General features: G+C 40.4%; 1 protein-coding gene across 1 annotated transcript in view; it reads left to right on the top strand.

Annotated features, from left to right (window-relative positions):
- The window catches only part of DEPTOR (DEP domain containing MTOR-interacting protein), a 76,416-nt gene that overhangs the window by 16,692 nt on the left and 38,016 nt on the right, over positions 1–21,708 (top strand). The window contains exons 2-4 of the mRNA XM_017746101.1: positions 5,937–6,115; positions 8,823–8,946; positions 14,652–14,830. Coding sequence (XP_017601590.1) covers positions 8,921–8,946; positions 14,652–14,830 — 205 coding nt within the window. The 5' untranslated portion in view covers positions 5,937–6,115; positions 8,823–8,920. The remainder of the gene's footprint in view (positions 1–5,936; positions 6,116–8,822; positions 8,947–14,651; positions 14,831–21,708) is intronic.

Genomic DNA, 21,708 nt, shown 5'->3' with positions numbered 1-21,708 from the left:
CCACTTCTTTGGATGCTTTAGGATTTCCTCTGCCGTGCACCAAGAGTTTAGTTGAAGTCTTTCTATCTGGCTCTGTGTTCTGGCATCTCCTCACTTTGACTACAGATATGGCTGTGGGCAAAAAATTGGAGATTATCACAGTGATGAGAACTGATATCAGGAGCTGCTTTGAAGATACCCCTTCTAAACATTTTTGAGATGGCAGAATTTCTCCTCAGCCACAGCTACCAAGACAGAAATATCTTCATCCTATTTCCAGTATGACCCCATGTTTTAAAGGGTAATTTAGCTGCTGTGAATATCAAGTAACAGAACTAAGTGATTTCAGAGCTGAAGCATAAATAGAAAGAGGAACAGGCAGCAGTGAAATGCTGACACTTCATGTGAGACTTGGCAAGCCCAGCTGGAAATGCTTGTCCCAGCAACACACTGCATTCACAGAGTGCCTTCAGGATCGCCTCTGTGTACAAAGTTGATATCCTCACTGACCTATTTTATTTTTTTGCTGACAGTGCAAAGGCAAAATTTTAATATAAAGGACATTTTAAGTAGGTTTTCCTGGGTGTGTATATATACACAAATGCCACCTTATGCTCATTTATTTTGTAACAGATCGGGTGTGTAACTGACTTGTAAGGTTTAAATTTCAGTGGGACTTAAGCTTCTAAGTCACTGAGATGCTTTGGAAAATGTGATCTTTCAGTAAGATGCCCATCTACCATGCTGTAGACAGGTCATGTGCTTATGTTATAGAACACTGAACTTTGAGACCTCTGGGAGGATACGAAACTGTTCTATTTCAAACAGAAAGGGGCAATTCTACCTGCCAGTGGAGCACCTAGGATGTCCCTTGAGAAGAAGTGTGAAAAACCTATGCTCTTTGGCCACCATGAATTGTCCTTATCTTTGGCAAAACACTTCTTTTGTCCATTTATGTTTGTCACAAAGGATGTTGTGACTAGTTTTCCTTGGAAATAAGTAAATCTTTCTCTTACAGATATATATGAAATTTGTGAAAGAATTTTAAGATGGCAGGAACCACCTGCAGTGCTTTGCCTTTCTGCAAATAGCTGCTAATTTTCAAGGGATCTAGTATAGTTTTGTTCAGAGTTTACCCAAATTTGATGAAATTGTAATAGTTCAGTGAATGCTGCCTGGCAGTGCTCAATCTGGGATAGTCACTGAAACTAAGGGTGTATGCAAGGTGTAACACAGCAGTAATGCATGAGCATGCCAGAACTTCTCAGCAGCAGTTGAGCATGCTGAGGCAAGATGTGCACTGTGCCATGACTAATTACTTCATCAGTGTGCATTGTTCAATAATTAGTAAATTCTGATAGGAATTTCTATTTTCAGTGATCTCTTCACTGGTGTTTTATTCTTCCATTTAAAAAAGTTGTTTTATCCAAAGCATTTATCCAAAGCAGGTTGAGGGAGTTGATTCTGCCCCTCCACTCCACTCTGATGAGACCCCCCCTGGAGTGCTGTGTCCAGCTGTGGGGTCCTCAGCACAGGGAGGACATGGACCTGTTGGAGCAGGTCCAGAGAAGGACCCTGAAGATGATTAGAGGGGTGGAACATCCCTTGTGGAAACAGAAAAACAGACTGAGAGTGTTGGGGCTGTACAGCCTGGGAGAGAGACCTTATTGTGGCCTTTCAAAACTTAAAGGGGGCTTGGAAGAAAGATGGGGAACAACTTTTTAGTAGGGCTTGTTGCAATAGGATGGGGGTAATGGTTTAAACTAAAAGAGGTCTAGATATAAAACAGACTAGATATAAAGAAGAAAGTTTTTGCAATGAGGGTGGTGAAATACTGGAACAGGTTTCCCAGAGAGGTGGCAGGTGCCCCATCCCTGGAAATATTCAAGGTCAGCATGGAGGGGCTCTGAGCAACTTGATATAATGGAAAATGTCCCTGCTCATGTTTACTAGATGACCTTCAAAGGTCTTTTTCAACCCAAATTGTTCTGTTTCTACGATTCTATGTTTCTATGGTTCTATTATATGTACATCTTCATGTGTGTGTGTGTCATTGTTTCAGGAAGGTTAAAAGAGGTGAATGAGTGGAGTGCATTGTGAAAGTGTTCATACAATGCTGTCTGTTTAGAGTGTCAGGGACCAACCTGTTCCTTGCACATATTTTAAGCCTTGCTACGATAAACGTAGGAACTATATAGGATGTACTAGGAGCTGGCAGATTAATTATTCAGAAAATTATCAAGAAGAGCAGGAAGCTTTCAGGTTTTTTTCATTCATAGAACTCAAGATTGGATAATGCTTTGTGAGATCTATGTTAGCCAAGCACAGACTACTGGACTTAATAGAGGGAAGTAGGTGGGTGAGATATTTGGACTGTGGTTCAGTTAATGATATCCTTACTGTATTCATCCAGCAGGTTGGCCTTTCCTGGGGTTTAAAAGGAAAGCTAATTGTGCAGGCACTGTCTCATAAATCCTTACCCACTGCTTCAGAAAAGAGGCAAGGAACTTCAAAATGTATAAAGTCCCTGGTGGAAATAAAAATGCCCCTGTTGATGAAAATCAAAATGCAAGTTTCATGTAGCTGCAAGAGCAATTTCCTCCCAAGTTAGTGCCTGATTCTTCATTTCTAGGCAAAAATTTAGATTTTTCCAGTATCATGAAAGTACCTAATGGCATCTCAAAAATAACATTGTTCCAAATAGCTCTGAGCACATTTACTGCAAAGCAGGAGAAATGTGTTCCAAGTTATCTTGTTCCACACTATGTAGGAGGAAGGCACTTCTCTTTGGAGCAAGAGTCCCTTCATATTGTCAATTAGAGCAACTCCTGTTTAGACAAATGCCCAAGAAAACTATTCTGGCATGCATGCATGCTTGCAAATACAGCCTTTATTTGTTGTAAGCATGAGTAAGAGCCATGGCTATAAATTTGTAAATATTAAAGGCTTGCGTGTGCCTGTTAACCTTCACAGGCAAGTGCTCAAATGCTCTGGATCCCACTCACATGGTTTTCCTCAGGTAGGGCAGACTGTGGCCCCACATGCAAAGTCTGGCAGGTAATCTTGAATAATATATGGAATTATATATGGGCGATGTATTGGTGCACACAAGATTGTTTTCTGGTGTTAAGCTGTTAAGTTGCAGAAAGTGGGTCCATGTTTCAAAGGCTTGTTGAATCAAGGTGTCCCCCCATCACCCTTTGTTGTTTGCCTCTCTTATCCCCCTTCTCCCCTCAGACTGGTCAGGGTTTGTCAGTCAGCTAATTCGCCTGAACAGCTCTTGAGAAAAACTTCTTCTAGTGATAAAAATGTGTTTGATGTCAAGTTAGGTCTTTTCCAGTCATCATGCAGACTAGCTGACGTAAAGTGATTAACATTACTTAAAGGGAGAACATCAAGGACTTTGGTCAAGAAGCCTGTTTCTCAATGCCAAGGGATAAAGAATTTACCACTTCACTTGAGCATTGGTTCCAGTGTATAATTGTATTCACTGGTACATTTTATTCCTTTTTATTCCATTTGATTTGGCTCCTGATAAATACTTCTGAGCACAGACGCATTTTTTAAATTCCTGCCTGAACTTTTGATTGGCACACTGCAATATATGCTCAATAACTTTACCTGAGGCTTCTGTGTAGTTTACACTAGTTACAGTGTTGATTTATTGAGCTACTTCTCCTCCATAGAGTTTCATTTTTGACACCACCAAAGAGAAAATCTGAATTCCATTTGTGTTCATTATTCCAAATAAATAAGCCTGGACATAATTCACTATGGACATAATCGGTATAGACTGCAGAAGAAATTCCCACATTCATTTGGAAATTCAGGTTTGGTAAGGGTTATGTGGTTATGTTTTCTTTGACTTAATGATTTTGTAGTGTCTCAGCAAATTTGGATCCACTTTAGCAAGCAGGTAAAAGTAATTCAGATAATGAAATATCTATGAGTTTTATGAATATAGACAAAAAGGTGTACAGAGACATCCCATAAATTGTCTGAGTGAGGAAAAAGATTGTAGAGAGGGAACCTGTGTCTTTTGGCATGACAGAGGAATTGAAATATTTATAAGCCCACCAACTGCAGGAAAGCCTGCAGTCAGAATTTAAGACATAAATGCTCATTTCTGGGGCTCTTGACTGATGACTTGTCTGTGAGATGACAGTCCTGGCATACTCCTATGCAACATGTGGACAAAGAATTTTGTAGAAGGGATTTTCCCGCCTGTATCAGATGAACTCCATCCATTTAGACTTACACCACTGACTGAAAGCTGGGTTGAGCTGTCTACATTTGTATTACACACTTTTTCCAGTTTTGTTCTTGCAGGTTATTGTGTGACATAAGATTGGATGAACATTAACAGAACCTGGAATGTATTTTAATTGTAAAGCTCCATCAGACATACTGATAATTGCATGTTCTATAATTAAAACTGTGAATGCTTTATTTTCTAAGCATGGTGACAGCTGTTAGAGCACATCTGGAAAATATGCTTTAAGCAAAAGTATTTTAGCTCAGAGAATTTCATAATGTGTGAGATATTTACCAGCATTTCTTTCCAGAATAGTGATCTGATTGATCCGTATTTTTAATATATAAGTCTTGCTTTTTTTTTTGTTATGATATTTGCAAATCTGGTTTTGAATTCACATCCCAGATTGGCCATTCTAGTGTAGTTCAAGGCTAAATGCTGCAGAACAAAGCATTGCTTTGCTACTACTTTTAGGTAGAAGCCTACAGAAGTCTTGTCTGATGCCCTAATAATATTTCTTTCACTGATTTCAGCCAAGTATTTTCCCTTTTTATGTTTTTAAGAAGAAATTACTGTTTCATACTGGAATTTCATTGAGAGAGAAGTTTCTCATACTCCTGTTCTGTGCTTCTTGAGGCTCATGTTAACACCCTTCTGTGCTATCACCCTTCTACCCCCTACAATTATTATAGCATTACTCAGGACTCTTTGCAGTCAGCTAGAGTGTTTACAAGGTAGGACCCTGGCCACTTGGAAATGAACAGCAATGTTTCTGTTTGTGATAGGAGCCCAAGCACTGCGGTTTCTGTGCTTTCCTCAGAGCTGTGGTATAGACATTATAAACCCAGGTTTTCTGATGTGATTTATTAAAATGGAAGAGGAAAACATAAAAATTCAAACAACTTTTAAACCCTCTGTCAATTTATTGCTAATGTTGCTTATTTTGTTTATTTGGGAAAAAATGACTAAACATGAAGATGCAGAACTTCAGTAATACCTCAAGGTATTACTGTAATCAGGATCTTGCATTCTGACCCAAGCATCTCAACCAACTTGCTTTCAGGATGATCAGGGAGATTTTGCAAACAGAGAGCATTTGTCAACAGATGCCTAAGAGGGAAATCAGTTTCCTTTATTTGGAGTAGGAGGCAACCTTTTAATGATAGATAACATTGTGTTGGAGCAGCTTCACACCTGAATTTTAAATCATAAATGCTATCCTTGTTGTGCAGTTGGAGGCAAAATGCAGTTACCTAACCAAGAGCGAAGCTACAGCTGCAAAAATTAATGAGATAAAAAAAAATCTACAGCAGTGATCCTATAAAATAATACGGAACACATTAGTGTTAATGTTGGAAAATTAATTGCAAATTATTGACAGTTTAATTGACCTATGGGAAGTATTTTAAGGGACTTAGTATGTTCTTCTGTGCTGTTCTTCAGTTTTTTAAACTTCTCCACAGGGCATAAAACAAGTTTTTCCAATTATGGGGTTTAAAGTTGTAACAAATGGTTGCTGTGGGTTCCCTAGTGGTGAGATGCCAGCGCTGGATGTGTGACTGGGACTCTTCCTTTTCTGCCCAACACCTGCAAAGCCCATCCTGTGAGCAGGGCTTGGGTGCCACTGCTCTGCTCTCACCCCAATCATGCTGGTTACAGAGGCTCTTTGCAAATGATACTTAGAAGGTGATTTGACCCCCAGGCTCCGACTGCACGAAGAAAAGGTCATTAAGGATCGGCGACACCACCTCAAAACGTACCCGAACTGCTTCGTTGCCAAAGAGCTGATTGACTGGCTGATTGACCACAAAGAGGCCTCCGACAGGGAGACAGCCATTAAACTGGTGCAGAAATTACTGGATCACAGCATTATCCACCATGGTAAGTGCAGTATCAGCTGCTAAAAAGTTCTAAGCTGAATTTATTGACTGCTTTGAGACAAAGGGAAATCTCACTCCTGCTCTTCAGCCAGGTATAGGACAGGTAGGATCCTTTCCCTGCCAGAAATGGAGCATCTCCCTTGAACTGCTATGCAAGGTCACCTGTGTCCTGAAGGAGATGAGAGCCTGAAGAGGTGTGGAGAGGTGTTCCCCATAGCAGGGGGGGAAGTGACTGGAAACTGTGATGCAGCTTCCCTATCTCAAGAGCTGCTCCAGCTGGATCGTGTCCCCCCTCTCCCTGCTGCCCTCATTTCCCTGCTCTTAAGAGCACAGTTCTTCAGCTGAAAAATCCATCTGAAAAATCAGCCAGCAAAAAAAGAGATCATTTTTCTTATGTGGATTAGTTCTCTGGCCCTGGCCCTCACAGCAGCTGCACAAACATTAGTGCTGGTACAGCTGCAAGAAAGTTAGTGGTCCGGCTGTGCCCTAATTAATTTTCTCCTAAACTTGTTGTCTGTTTGAGATCTGTTCCTTTCAGCTTCTTGAATAACAATTCATGCTGATCAAAAGGCTTCCAATTCACTGGTAGCATTTAGTTGCCTTTTGGGGCACAAAGAGGCTGGGAAGCACAAGAGCAAAGAAGATCCAAGGCCTCAATTTCAAGCCTATAGTATTACTCATTTCAAAATGGTAAATGTACCATTTGTTGCTTTTTTAAGAGAAAACTGAGTGACTATGAACAGACAAATGTTGACTTTATGCAGAGGTCATTGTATGTGCAGCAGTGCTGCTGCTGTCTGCAGTACATTAACAACACCTTAATTAAAGTCAGAAATGCACATATTGAGTGAGTGCCACTTCTACAGCTTCTGCTTGGCTATTAAATGAAAATTCTGGGTTGTTATGGAAACTGGGACTCACGGTAGATAGTTAAAGAATAAAGTAATTATAGGGTATTCAAATCTGTCTACTTAATCCTCTATTGAGAAAATGTCAGTGATGAGTTGCGTGGATGCCTGAGTGACTTAATTTAATTGAGCAATAGATGTTTTATTGCTGAATGCTTGTTGAAAGTTCTAACTTTCCTTCAAGCGTTTTCTACCCTAGGATCCAATTGCAAACTCTAGAAAAAATTTTATATATGTGTGTGTATATATTAGAAATGGAACAGGTGTTTCTTGAAAATGTTCATGTATTGCACTGTAATAAAATAGTTTGTGAAGTGAGCTTGGGCAGGTAAATTCAGAGAGGTTCCATCAGGTTCTGCAGGATGCTCAGAGCATTCTTTCAAGTCCCATGTCCAGTGGAAGAGGTACCACTTCCTGCTTCTGTGGTGCAGAAGGTCCCCCATGTGTGTGGGTTCACAACTCTGTTAGGAGCAGATTGCTTGGGATAGCTTTCCCATCAGTTTATGCCCTTGATGGGGCTCTGTTCCGCATTTACAAGAGCCCATGATCAGCTGCTGTTTTACAAACCTAATCTGGCATTTCTCAGTGTGCTCACGTTGTACCTACCATTTGCTAGCTGGCATGGCAGAGCAATTGAGACAATTTTAAGAGGGAAGAAGGCTTTGATTTTAACTGTTTCTTTAGGAAGTCTCAGGTTTCCTACAGCACTGCTAACTGATACAAATAACTTTAAGAAGCTTGGCAAACCTTAATTATTGGTCATTCTACTCTAGTGGCCTTTTAAACAAACAAGCCAACAGACTGTTTTCATCAAAAGGTTTTCTGGGTATGCAGCAGATGGATGCGCTTTTGCTCTATATGTTTGCAGTAATAGTCACAAAACTAATGAACACTTACCCTCTCACTCAGAAATTTGGTTACCTCTCTGAAGGTTTCCTCCAGCTTCTTAGAACCTGTCACGATCCGCTAATACAAGCAGGGGTCGTGATGGTTCATTTATCAATCTCTGAGTGTAAAAGGACACAAGGGATTTCAGTTTTAATCAAAACAGTGCACCTTTATTAAGTGCCCACGACACGGTAATGCAATAGAGGGGGGAGAGAGAGAGAGATAAAAAAAAACAAAGTAAAAGAGTAGAGAGGAAGAAAAAGAGGGGGCAATAGCTACCAACGGATGAGACAAAGTCCTCGTGGTCTTCTGCCAATAGATTTGTCTTCTTTCCGTGGGGAGATCTTGAGCTCAGTTATTTCAGAAAGTCCCTTTATAGTCCTTTTCAGAAGTGAGGAGCAGCTGGCCAAGAGGTGGGGAAATCTACAGCCATTGTTATGGGGCCCGTTGCTTTGGGAAACAGGTACAGGACAGGTGTACAGGACAGGTGTACAGGATAGGTGTACAGGACAGGTGTACAGGACAGGTCATTCCTTTCCACTTCAGCACAGTCCTTCCCGCCTGGGCAGCAAGAACGGCGCAGTCCATTGTGACCTGCACTAATTTTCCTCAGGAATGCGTACCAGTTCGCAGCGGGCACATCCGCAGGCAACACTTGGCAGACAATCCCACCTCAGCCAGGCCACGACTCCTGTGTTCAGTCTCTGTCTTCGGTGATGATCGTGAGGCAGATGAGGGATCTTCAGACCATCTCTTACAGAACCGAGTAAAGTTTGTGTGCTCAGAAATACAGGGGGTTAGACTCTACGTGTGCTTGCTTTGAAGTTCAGCAGTGGTCCCTGCTAAGAGGGTCCTCAACTACTTAACATGTATGTGAAGGGGTTTTTTTTGTTTAATTATTTTATGTTTCAGTCTGTGATGAGCATAAAGAATTCAAGGATGTCAAACTGTTCTACCGCTTCAGAAAAGATGACGGGACGTTTCCGCTGGACAATGAGGTGAAGGTGTTCATGAGAGGACAAAGACTGTATGAAAAGTATGTTGCATTCAGTATTCATAATGTGTTGATAATAGTGCCATGTGAAGCAAATTATACTTGTCAATCTATTTTTGAATAGTCAGAGGCTCTCAATTCATGCAGAAATGGGTCTGGGCAATTCCATTAGTTAGGGGTCCTTCCCTCTCCTGTTTTTCTTTTGCTTTTTTACTATATTCACTTGAGGCATTTTGTTTAAAATCTGATGCCCCAGGTTATAAATACATCCTATATGAGAATTCAATGTAAATTGAAGCCCTTGAAATCTATTCTGTAAAAATAATTACAGAATTATTTGTCAAAATAATTCAAATAATACGTAAATATTTGTCAGGGAAAAGCATAATCATAATTCCTAAAACATTAGTACAAAATGCATTGAACAAGCAGCTACATGTTTGTGGAGACTCCATATCTACAGCTTCACAAGGAGTACAATTTTAAATCATAGGTGAGATGAATCCTCAGTGTTCCAGTCTGCAAAGTTTCAACATCAGAAAAGTTATGTTAAAAGTAATTTCAAAAAAACCACCAACCCAACCAAGAGCATCTAATTACGACTTTAAACAGATTATTATGATGAGATACTGAATATCCCACTGGATTATTTCTGTCAACTAACTAGGTAGCTTAACCATACTTCCTAATATAAAATTAAAGACATTTTTATTCAGGATGTAGAGATTTTGACATGGTACTTTCAAGCAGAGAGAATAAAATGCATGCTGGCATATGCTAAAAATTAATGCAAAGTTGTGATATGTTATTTACCAAAAAGCTTGAAGTATTGCTCTAGACTGAATGCCACCCACTCTCCTGCTTGCTTGGAGCAGAAGCATGCAGCAGCCAGGAGAGATGCTGTGTTTTCTCACTGAAGGGAATTTGTTTCCTTCTTAGAATAAAGCACTCAGGAAACTCCCAAGTTTAAAAGCTGATAATAAATATTATTTTCAAGGTTAGCCAGCTCTGAAGAGCAGTTTGGTGAAAGAGCAGTAAAACCAAAATATAAACAAATACTTGTAAATGCCACTCCGTTTGTTGCACCCATCATATAAAATTCCTCGAGACACAGTGACTGTGACTATTATATTATAAAAATATAATAAATTGTATAAGACACAAGAAAATGTATCACTGGAGAAAATCCTCTATTCTATGCACTGGGACAGCCACCTCCAAACTCTTCTGTGCCTTACTAAGCAGAATGTTTGCTCTTTAAACTCAGTGAGCATGCAGTGCCTACAAGCCTGACCCATACTCTGAAAAGCAGATTAGAGTGTCTACAGTGCTTTTTTGGTCTATATTTCTATTTCAGGTTTCCATAAGAAAAATAATTTTTTGTTGGCAAGGCTGATGTCAGTCTTCTGCATGAAAGGAGCCATGGTAGAAAGAACTTTCTTCTACCAGTGTCTGCTTCCATCGCCATTTCTCTGAATGGACAATTGTCTCCAAACCAATGTCTGTGATCCAGTTTGTCTAACACTGTACTAGCAGAAAAATGTTCATAACTGTAGAGATTGTTCTCACCTTGGCAAAGGAGTTAATGCCAAAAGCAGCACCTGTATCTAAATATAACTGCATCCTCGTGAGGTGCTTGCTCCTAGGCAACGTATCTGAAGGGTTCAGAAACTTTTAAAACCAGCCCTGAGTGCTAAATATAGTATAAATTAAAAATACCTGGCATTTCAAAACCAGTATGTGACAGTCAAAGCTAGTCAAAATTCTCCATGGATCATCAGAAGTGTTTTATATTCATGGGAGATAAGAAGGCATACCTGGACAATCTGGACTTCACTTTGCTTATTTTAGCAAATCTACTGTGCAGAGATTTCAGATTCTGTTAGTTCCCTTGTCCATGCACCTTTATTAGCAACACCTTCACTGTTTCATTGGATACACTTTAAACTCAAAATCTAATGCTGAAAGTCAGGAAGAGCTCTGCAATGAAATGTGTGATTGTGTAATATATCTGTTCTATCAGTTTGCTGATAGTGCTGAGAAAGAAAATATTAGTTCAGTGCTGTTAAAATAATTACTAAATGGCAGCAACTGGAGAAAAGTATTTGTGCACAAACATGAAGTCACTTACCAGCATATTCAACTTGTTTATCAAAATGTCTATGGGCCCAATTGCAAGAGAAATGCAGCTATGCCAAAGGAAATCTTTCTCAATCCAACACATTTTGAAAATCTGTGTCTAATTTTACAGGGTTTGCTGATCTTCACTAGGCTTTGCTAATTTAAGATGGACATTGTAATTATTTCCTGCTCTTTTCCACTCTCTGCATTAGGGCTGGAGTAGCACTATGTTCAGAAGCGAACCTAGTTTGTGCTTGCCAAAGTTGCAGACTTGTTACCCAACACCAGTCCATGCAGATTTGTACCCTCAATGGGTAAAATGAACAAAATATTTCAGGAGGATCAGCAGGTTGTTACATGGGAAGAGGCATGGATGTCTTAGGCAGGTTTCTTGCATTCAGACAGCTGTTTTGGGTAAATGCCATGTTCTCTGCCCTGGGCCATGGGACTATTAGGACTGTCCCTCTGCTGAGGAGCTCCCTTTCCTGTCTCTCTTCTGCATGACCGTAAAGGTCCTTGTAACGTGAACTCTCCTTTCTTGTGGCATTACCCCCTTCACCCACTGTGGGCATCTTTGGTGGCTGTACCTGTGGGATTAGAAGATTTCAAATCAGTCTCTGATTGCATTCTCCCTTCATTTGCACTGAAAATCATCATTCAGTTCAGACTGCCTGCACATCATTGCAAACTTTGGTAATCTTTTCTGTGATCATGCTTTGAGGTTCAGGTTTATACCTAGAGATTAAAACTACTGGATTTCCTACAGTCTTGTCTGAAACTGTTGAATAGTTTATAAGATCTAAGATTGGTATCTGCTTTCAAGCTCTACAGGACTGACCAGAAAGATTGAATGAGATAAACATGTTTCCTGTTCAACAAAACTCTGCCTGCAAATCTTATATAAATCCAGCACAGACCTTTCATAGCTTTGAAAAAAAAATCACGTTGTGCAGGCATCCTATTTTTATGATGTTTGCAATTCTCAGTAGAGTTTGGTCAGGGCACACAAGATTGTTGTTTCTGGTGCAGTTGTGTTTAGGAGCTATAAGTCATTTCATGATGCTGATATCAACTGAGATTTTTGAACCAGATTTCACAGTGAAAGAAGTGCAGATTTATGGTTTTAATTTCAGGAAATCTTTCAGATAATTTGGAGACTGCATTCTTGGAATCACTTCCAGTTTAACTCATCAGTGGTTAAGTTGCATTTATCCTCTGGTGCAGTTACTTTGATAAAAACAATGTTAAAGATTTCTTTGAAAAGGAGTTTGAATTTCACTCTTTGGCTAAATACATTCCTTTAATGCAGGATAACACCAGTTTTAACAAATAATATGTTTTGATATTAATAGCCTCATGTTTTTTTGAAACAAGGAGAAGATATAAGAATTAGAGGCAGTTTCCAGTTCTAGCTAATGAAAGACTGGGTTTTTGATTGATGTAAATTGGTACAGTTTTGTTGACAGCCATGGAGTTACAGTGATTTACTTCAGTGAGTGATGTAAGTCGATGGACTGCTGTGTCTGGGCCTCTTAAACTGGCAATTTGTCGTGTCTGTTTGTTCACAAGTCCGAATCCTTTGCAGTGCTATTCTGGGCTTATGCAGAAGGGTGTGAAATGTCAAACTGAGTGTTTTTCCACTTGATATTTTTCCAGATTTCTTTTGTGTCTCTGCAGAAGTCTAACAGTTAGCATTGCCTTTTCAAGGACCTTTCTATCTGCGATTTCAATGAGCTGGTCAACTAATTATAGACTCATCAAAGAACAATTAATGTAATCCTAAGGATTTTTTTATTTGGTGCCTGCAGAGCCTGGGTAACCAGTTCTGGGTAACCATGCAGCAGATGGTACAACAAGACACAAGCTTTGGGTTTGCATTTTTTTTCTGAGGCGTAAAAAGCCTGGTGAACAAGACACATTTAAAGATAGTCCCTTGGAGCATGGTCGGTCTATATTAGATGTGGTTAGTGTGGGACAAAATGCTGTGGGACAAGATGCTTGTAAATTAAACTATTAAGAAAGAATAAAGTCTGCAAGAGTTCTGGAGTCAATACGTTGTCCCCTGTGGCTCATACTCTTGCTTTTGACCTAATCCCTGACTTCAGCTAATTTTGACTTTCTCAGTTCTTAGTCAGCTCAGAGGTGCTGGCAATGACACACCATCTAAATGAGCAGTTCATTGTGCTACCACTGACATGCAGCTGTGGCTGAGCAGCCTTTGCCTGGTTTGATGATCTGCTACCTGATGGTCAGATCCAGTAGGTTCAGGCCTCAGGTTAGTGCTCATTAAAGTCAAGAGAAGAAATCTTTTGGATGAAATAACAGAGGCTGGACCCTGTTAAACCTGTTCACTGTAATTTCAAATTAAACTTCTCTCTGTGTCCCTATGGCACAGATTTTTCTGATGCTTCCCAAAGGAAGTGAAGTTATATTCCATAATCTCTGGACATGCTGTCAGGTTAAGAAGCAGATGGCTCATATATGGATTTACTTGAATTTCAGTTCCTTTATCACAAGGGCAAAGATGAAGCACTTCCAGAATATGCCTGTTGTAGTTCATATGTGCCCTTAATTTCAAAATAGTTGGTGAAGGGAGGGGACCTGTTAATCTTACATGGAAAAAATAACCTTTCCATTCTTGAACTGTTACTCTGAAAGTCTTACCACTAGTCCTATTATTAGCCTATAATAAATAAAATAGTTATGAAAAAAATAAGGCTAATAAGGATGCTGTGGTGCTCAGTCTCCCCCCCAAAAAAGTGGAATTCTGCATTAAAAAAAAATTATTCTCATTTCTTCTTTCAAACTGCCTTCTCTTTCTAACTTCCAAACTGACTTTTGCATTAACAAAATATTGAGGCTTTTTCATTATTTTTTAAAATACTGTGCTATTTGCATAGATATCTTGAATAGAGAAGAATTTTATTAGTATCCTTCAGCTACTCACATGCCAATTGCTAGGAGGTTTAGGGACATCTCATGATGTTCCTCTGACTGGTGTTACACAGAGCCAGCTGATGCACAGAGAACTGTGAGCCTCAGATGTTAAAATGTGTTCACGTTCATGTGCAACTCACTGACTGCAGCTGCATCTCCAAATGTTGGATGCACAATATTTATCAGCCCCCAAACTGTAAAACTACCTTTTGTCCTCCTCTTGAATTTTTCTGCAGCTGTTTTAGAGCTTATGGAGAGAATTTTCAAAGTCAGCTAAATGACTTCAGGGCATAGTCCTGCTAACTGTAAATATTAATTAGGAAGCTTCAAACACATTAGTCACCTTCTGGTGCTTTTAGGCTAATTTTTTTTTCAAAGTTGATTATACAGTAACTTTTAAAGAATGTAAAACACTAAATAGGGGAAATGCAAAATCTAAAAATCTTATTTTCTTTTAGGGAAAAAAACAAGAAAGCATTAACTTCATACAGGGATATAAAGCCTAAATTTATTGACTAAGCAGTTATAATTCACTTCCTAAGTAGATTGATAGCTTGAGGAAAGATTTAGTAAGTGAGTGAAAGCTTCATAGACGTTTGCTTAATATCAATGAGGTTTGCCAGTATAGATTTGCAATTGCTTTTCTGAAGAACCATTTTCCCTACCGATTTTCCCCTCCACCGTACCAGGCTGATGAGTTCTGAAAATACCCTTCTGCAAGCCAGGGAAGAGGAAGGAGTCAAGTACGAGCGGACCTTTGTAGCATCGGAATTCATTGACTGGCTGATCCAGGAAGGAGAGGCCACCACACGGAGCGAAGCGGAGCAGCTCGGCCGCAGGCTTTTGGAGCATGGGATTATACAGCATGGTGAGAAATCTACTGCCAAGTAGTAAAAGCTACACTTACTGTAGCACTTTTTTTAGCTCAAATCACGTGGAGGGGCCATTGTCTTCCTGATCATGGTATGTTTATGTTCTAAATAGTTTCAGATAGGATTCTAAGTAACTGTATTTAGTAAAAGGGTGGCTTTTTCAAAAGCTCATTGTATTAGTTCTGAAAATGCTTCCTCAAATGCAAGATATGGATGGAATTTGAAACTGTTTAATAAAAACTTAAGGATATGGATGAAAATCAGTGCTCCTATGCTTGAAGTAATTACGTTGTAGAACTTGCTATCTGCAATGTGTGTAATTGAGGTAAATAGCTTTTTAAGGATCAAACAGGGATTAGAGACATAAATAAGCTAAATTCTGTATGCAGGCTAAAAATTTCAGGTTCTCTGTATCTCCCTATTTGTAGACAGAGCAGAGCATAGTCTGATGCCAGACAAGCAACTTTCCCTCTTGGGCATGTAGCAGAGTTGTTATAGTATGTTTGGGCAAGAAAGAGGATGTCACTTTTGGTTGAAGTGTTATTGTATTTGTCCTGGTGGTATAACTTCTTTCAGGCAGGAATCAAATATTTGTTCATGGTCCAGTATAATGTGTCTGGCAGATCCACCTTCACCAAGAAGCTCCTTCTGTTAAGGGTGGAGGAGACAGAGTTTTCTCTCTCTGCTGCCCCAAGGGTGAAGAAATGAACATCCCTGGTACTAAACCCCATTTTACATGTTGTCATCATCTGTTCTCAGTGCACGTTGCCCTTCTGTGAGCAGGCATTTCCCACCATAGGAGTGGCAGTGCCTCTGGGGGCAATGAAGGGGTGCCAGGAGATAACAACAGAATGGCAGAAGCTGTTGCCTACATTACTTAATGCACAATGGGAAAATAACCAGATCCTGGCAGTCCGAGTGTTGTTACATCAACCCTAATTCTGACAGAGAGCAAATTGATGATATCAGCAGGCTGTTAGTATACAAGGTGCTAGATTGACTAGGTAGCTTGTTTCTTCACGAGAAAACCTAGTTTTAATGAATTGAGAAAAATGGGCATGTAAGTGACCTGCACAGTTCTGTCATGGTTCTAATCATGTTCACATTAACTTGCAATTACTAGGAGCTACTTCTGAATGTTTACAGTGATCAGCTTCCAGTTCTATAATTACTCCTGTGCTTCCTATGATTTATAGGGTGCCAGCTGCTCAGAGCTTGATGGACAGGAAAGGTATGCCACCCCTCCTCTTTACAGCAGCAATGATTTCATTCCTATTTTTACTGAGCATTTTCCATATATTACATATGTGATAAACTTTCCTTACCCAAAAAAAAAAAAAAAAAAAAAAAAAAAAAAAAAAAAAAAGAAAAAGAAAAAGTGAGATTTATGCTGATACAGATGTTTTTGCAGAGGAAATAAAGTCAGGACTTAACATTTGGTACAAAGCTGGGTTTTCTTAGTTACTGAAATCTTTGCAGAGCTAAGAAAGTCAGGATGTGGCTTTTCTTGCAGATCAACCATTGTTTCATTAAGTGAGGCAAATACTCAGCAGACCATGTTTTCAGGGAAGTAATTTTGTCCCTGTGAAGCCAGGTTTCAGGGGGCCAGGTTTCAGAGTGAGGAGCAGTGGCCCTGCTCCTCTTCTGGTAGCCCTGGCCATTCTGCAGATGTGTCCCTTGCCCGTCCTGCTCCTGTAGTCAAGAGCATGTGAAAAGCACCTTCTTGGAGAGAGATTTGAAACTCCTGAAGTAAAGACAGGGTTCTGGGAACTGGTTGATTGCTGAGGAAGTGGTCTTCTCACTTGTCAATAGCAGGCCATTGCTGCAAGGCACAGTCCTCTTCCTCACCCAGTTTTTATTAAAACAAAAGTAACTGAGTGGGGATTTCACAAGGACTTGATGGGGAAGCTGGAAGTAAAGTAAAACTGAATGATGTGCTTGAGATTTATCTTTTATGAGTGAACATGCTTTGTGCCCACTTTCAGTGTGTGAAAGGAGATCTCATCCCTTTCACTGCAATAATTTGTCTAGATAGTGTCAGGTATGTTGATGTAAGTACTAGCAGAATTAACACAGAGCTGGTTTGGGTTTCATCTTAGCAACTGGATATGATCTGAACTTTGAAGGTTCATGTAATGCTGGCTTCCTCTAAGAAGGGAGCTCGAAATGAGAACTTCCAATACAAAATTAGGGATATAAACTGTAAAATGGTAGGAGTGGTATTCTCTCCCTGGCACCCTCCCACTCATCTTACCGAGTTCTAGATCCAATTAAAAAACTAAAGAAAGATATTTTTCTGTGTCTTAGTACTGTAAATTCATTTCACCATACTGTGCTTCCTTTGTTTTGTCTCTCATCAGCAGTACCAAAATGTTACTTGACACTAATTGGCATCCTTGTTGGCAAGAACCAGCAGAAAAACTCCACTGAACAGGAGTGGAGAATAAAACATTTCCTGTTCTAAAGGCAATCTTTTCCTTGCAGTATTGTTTGATATCCACAATACAGAATGAAATAAAGCTTGCTGTATTGTTCTTACGAAGTATTTATTACCCCACCTAATGCCATGGAAAGTAATAGAAACTGTTGCATCAAGTTGCCAATCTCAGTAGTAATTTTCCAGCCACAACCAAATTATGCAATTCATTTTTACTAATACTGACTTTCATTTCAATTACTCAGAGAAGCTCTATTCTGCAGCTGAGGCACTGTATTCAAAATGGCTTCCTGACACATTTTTCTTCACTTTAATTGGTCAGACACAAGCCAGGTTTCACACAGGAAACAAACACCGATGCTAATTTTGAAAAGGAAAACAGTGGTTTAAGAGGAGTTGTATAAACGTTGTAAAAGCATCAAATTCTCAGTTTTAAAATAATCTTCCTGATCTCTTTAGACATATGTAACTACACACATTTCCCCTGCTGTGCGTGAAATGATGAAATGTACTTAAGCGCTGAATTGCTTCTTGCCAAAATCTCACTGGCCCACACAAATCACTGAGATTAGCTCCACTGGTTGGAGCCTGGTGCTAATAATGCAAAGTTGTGGGTTTGATCCCCATATGGGCCATTCACTTAAGAGTTGGACTCGATGATCCTTGTGGGTCCTTTCCAACTCAGAATATTCTGTGATTCTGTGAAATCATAACCCACAAACCACCATTTTCACAAATAGGACCCAGATTTCCTTTTCTTTGAATTGTTACCCCCATGTAATATGGAATAAACATTGTACATTTCTTGAAGGCATGTGTTGGGATTGTAGTTGCCAGTAGTTACTTGGCGTTTGTGAGCACTGATGGCCTTCATCCAGAATATAGGAATAAAGATTGTGGGAAGAATTATAAATTTGGTGATGCACATACACTAAAGGCAGGGACAAAAGGTGTACAGAACACATTTCTCAGCTGTAGAAAAGCCCGTTTCTAATATGGTGAGGTATGTACAGCTTGGAAATATTAATAGATAAAAGATCCAGGAGACTGGATCTTTCTTAGTTCTTCTTCAAATGGACATGGTGGGGCAGATTAGCTACTGTGGTCAAAATTCACATGCAGCAGGAGAAGAAGATGGGCTGGGGGCAGACAGAGGACAATGGGAGCATCCACACATAGTCAGCCCTTTCTCAGTCTGGAAAACAGAGATACTGAGATGTTCAAGGATGAAAGAGGGTATTCACAGAGCTCTTTATGGAGTTATTTTTGGCTCATACTTGTTTATGGCCCTTGCTGCAGAACTTACCTTGCAGCTGCATGCGCCACAACAGCAGAGTGCTGCTGATATGATAGGCAGAGCCTTCCTGTCCTCCTCCAAGGACTCATTGGGTATGGAAGCTTGAGGGATGGAGAAACATCTGCCTGCCTTGCAGAAATTTTTAAAGTCTGGGATCTCCAGTAATAAATAGTTTAAATTTTAAAATCTGGTTAATACTGTTAAGAGAAACCAATGCTGTCTTAGGATAGCATCTACAACTTGCAAGATGAATATTTGCATTTCCTTCATGGCAGCAACCAAACCTTAGCACATTTATGAATACTTTTCAATATATTGTAGAATGTAAACACACAGGGATTGCTTTGTACCACAGACGATACAGTGTGTACCATTGAGCCTGCAAAAAATGGGGGTCTGAGCAGCAGAACTCCTCATGCCAGATAACATTCTGTCTCTTTTGTTGCTGTGGTTTCCCAAGCTGCTTGGACCTTCAAGTTCATGTGCTTGGTGTAATTTCTTCCCTGGCATCCCCCCAGCACCTTCCCTGAGCAGTGACCACAGCACAGTTCAGCACGAAGCGTTTTGCGTGGCTGTGCACTCTATTCCAGGGGGTTGGGATCCAGATTCCCAGGCTCAGACCAGCAGCAGAATAGGTGTGGTGAGTTCTCAAAAGGTTTTGGTTTCCTGAATGACTGAGGGGTGGAAGAGTCTCTTTTGGAGATGACAGGCTAGCACTTTCTTTGAAACACCTGGTCTGCCTAGACCAGTGAAGCCTTTGATACTGTTTCCCGTGGCATTCTCCTGCAGAAACTGTATTCCCGTGGTGTGGATGGGTGCACTCTTCACTAGGTAAGAGCTGGCTGGATGGCCCGGCCTGGAGTATTCCCCAGGGCTTGGTATTGGGGCCAGGGCTCATTACTGGGGCTAGTCCTCTTAATTATCTTTATTAAGGAGATCTTTTTCAAGGGATCAAGGGCAGAAAAGGTGATGTTGCAGATGACAAGAAGTTGATTGGGAGTGTTGATCTTCTGGAAGGTAGGAGGGCTCTACAGAGGGATCTGGACAGTCTGGATTGATGGGCCAGGGCCAGTGGTATGAGGTTCGACAAGGGAAGTGCTGCGTCCTGCACTCGAGTCATAACAGCCCCATGCAAGGAACCCCATCCAATGCTCCAGGCTTGGAGATGAGTGGTTGGAAAGCTGCCCATTGGAAAAGGAGCTGGGGGTGCTGGTTGACAGCAGCTGAACATGATCCAGTGTGTGTGCCCAGGTGGCCAAGAAGGCCAATGGCATCCTGGCCTGTATCAGAAATTGTGGCCAGCAGGACCAAGGCAGGGATTGTCCCCCTGTACTTGGCACTGGTGAGGCCGCATCTCAGATCCTGTGTCCAGTTCTGGGCCCCTCTGTACATCAGAGACACTGAGGGGCTGGAGCGAGTCCAGAGAAGGGCAACGGAGCTGGGGAAGGGTCTGGAACACCAGTCTGATGAGGAGCAGCTGAGGGAGCTGGGGGTGTTTGGTCTGGGGAAAAGGAGGCTCAGGAGAGACCTTATCGCTCTGTACAGCTCCCTGAAAGGAGACTGTAGCCAGGTGGGAGTTGGTCTCTTCTCTCAGGTAGCAAATGACAGGGCAAGAGGAAAAGGCCTCAGGTTGCACCAGGGCAAGTTTAGGTTGGATATTATGAAAAATTTCTTCACAGAGAGGGTTGTCTAGAATTGGAACAGGCTGCCCAGGGAAGTGGTGGAGTCACCATCCCTAGAAGTATTTAAAAGATGTGCAGATGTGACACTTAAGGACATGGGTTAGTGGTGAACTTGGCAGTGTCAGGTTAATGGTTGAGCTTCAGGATCTTAGAGGTCTTTTCCAACCTAAACAATTTTATGATTTTGTCAGCACTAGGATTTTATGATGGTAATAAATAGGTGGTAAGATGCCTTAGGCATCATGATATTAGTATCTTTGGCCTCCACCCTCCTTTAAAATACCTTTCAACTTTAAAAACTTTTGTTGACATAATTGCACTTGGTCAGACCTGGTGTGTTCAGGGTAGACACATGTTCTGGTGGTTTAGCACAGAAGCAGGTGCTTATCTGCTTTCAAGAGTTAATCTTTTATCAGCAAACTCCACTGTGCAAATTACTTTCAGAGATGAAAACAAACACTTTGTAGTGACTTAGTGAGAACAGTAAATGTTGACATGTGCTGTGTCTCTGTCTCTGCAGGAAAGTCTTATGTCTATTTTAATTTTCCCTATTCTTTGCAAAGACTCTGTACATTTATACGGCAGAATTTCCTTTGTGAAGATGATCAGTGCATTTAGTTTTAAGTATCAAGACACATGATGCAATTGAAAGTTTGTTATAATTGTGGGAGTTGATTAAATATCTTACAAAGCATTATTTCTCTTGCTTTTGTGGAAAACCTTTCCTTCTCTTCTAAAATTGATGTGAATAATGAAGTATGTGCTGCTATATTTACCTTAGATGTCCAACTGCTTAAGATTAGCTGATTATGATTCACTTAAAAAGTGAAAACTTGCCATGTATGTTAAATATACACTTCCTTAAATCAAGATTTCTCTTTGGAACCCCTTTCTTGGAAATATCAACTCCAGATAGCATTTACAAGTATCATTGAAGCATACCGTAAATCCTTGACTTAACTGATCATAGGCTTTCTCCTCCAAAATTAACACATATATTTTTTAACACAATTTTTCTAGTTGATCTGAAACCTGAATCACATCAGCCCTTGGATATTTCCAAGCTTTCATTTTGCTAAAAACTATAAAACATCACATTTTTACAGATGATGTATATTTATCAGTAAAACACAAGCCTTCAGTTAGTCTGTGATGTCCTGCAATACAATTTTGTTTTTATTGTTAAGTCCTGTTTCCCCTGTGCTGATGCCAGGCAGAAGCACTCAGTTGTTTGTGTGGCAGCTCTTCCCTGGCAGTTTCCATCCGTAGGGGCAGCAACCTCACCCATGGTAATTCAGCTGCTTATGCTAAATCTGGAGACCACTTTGCATATTTTTCATGATTTTGCCCTTGTAAGAAGTCAAAGAATAAGAACTTTGTATGTAGTTGTATAAACTCCCAGCTCCTTGGTCTGTCAGCTTCTCATTGTGCTCTTCTTGCGGTTGTCTTTATCTACAG

This window comes from Corvus brachyrhynchos, unplaced genomic scaffold (assembly GCF_000691975.1).
Source record: "Corvus brachyrhynchos isolate BGI_N302 unplaced genomic scaffold, ASM69197v1 scaffold28, whole genome shotgun sequence".
NCBI lineage: Eukaryota > Metazoa > Chordata > Aves > Passeriformes > Corvidae > Corvus > Corvus brachyrhynchos.
Note: the sequence above shows the minus strand (reverse complement) of the source record. Positions and strands in the feature narration are given on the sequence as shown.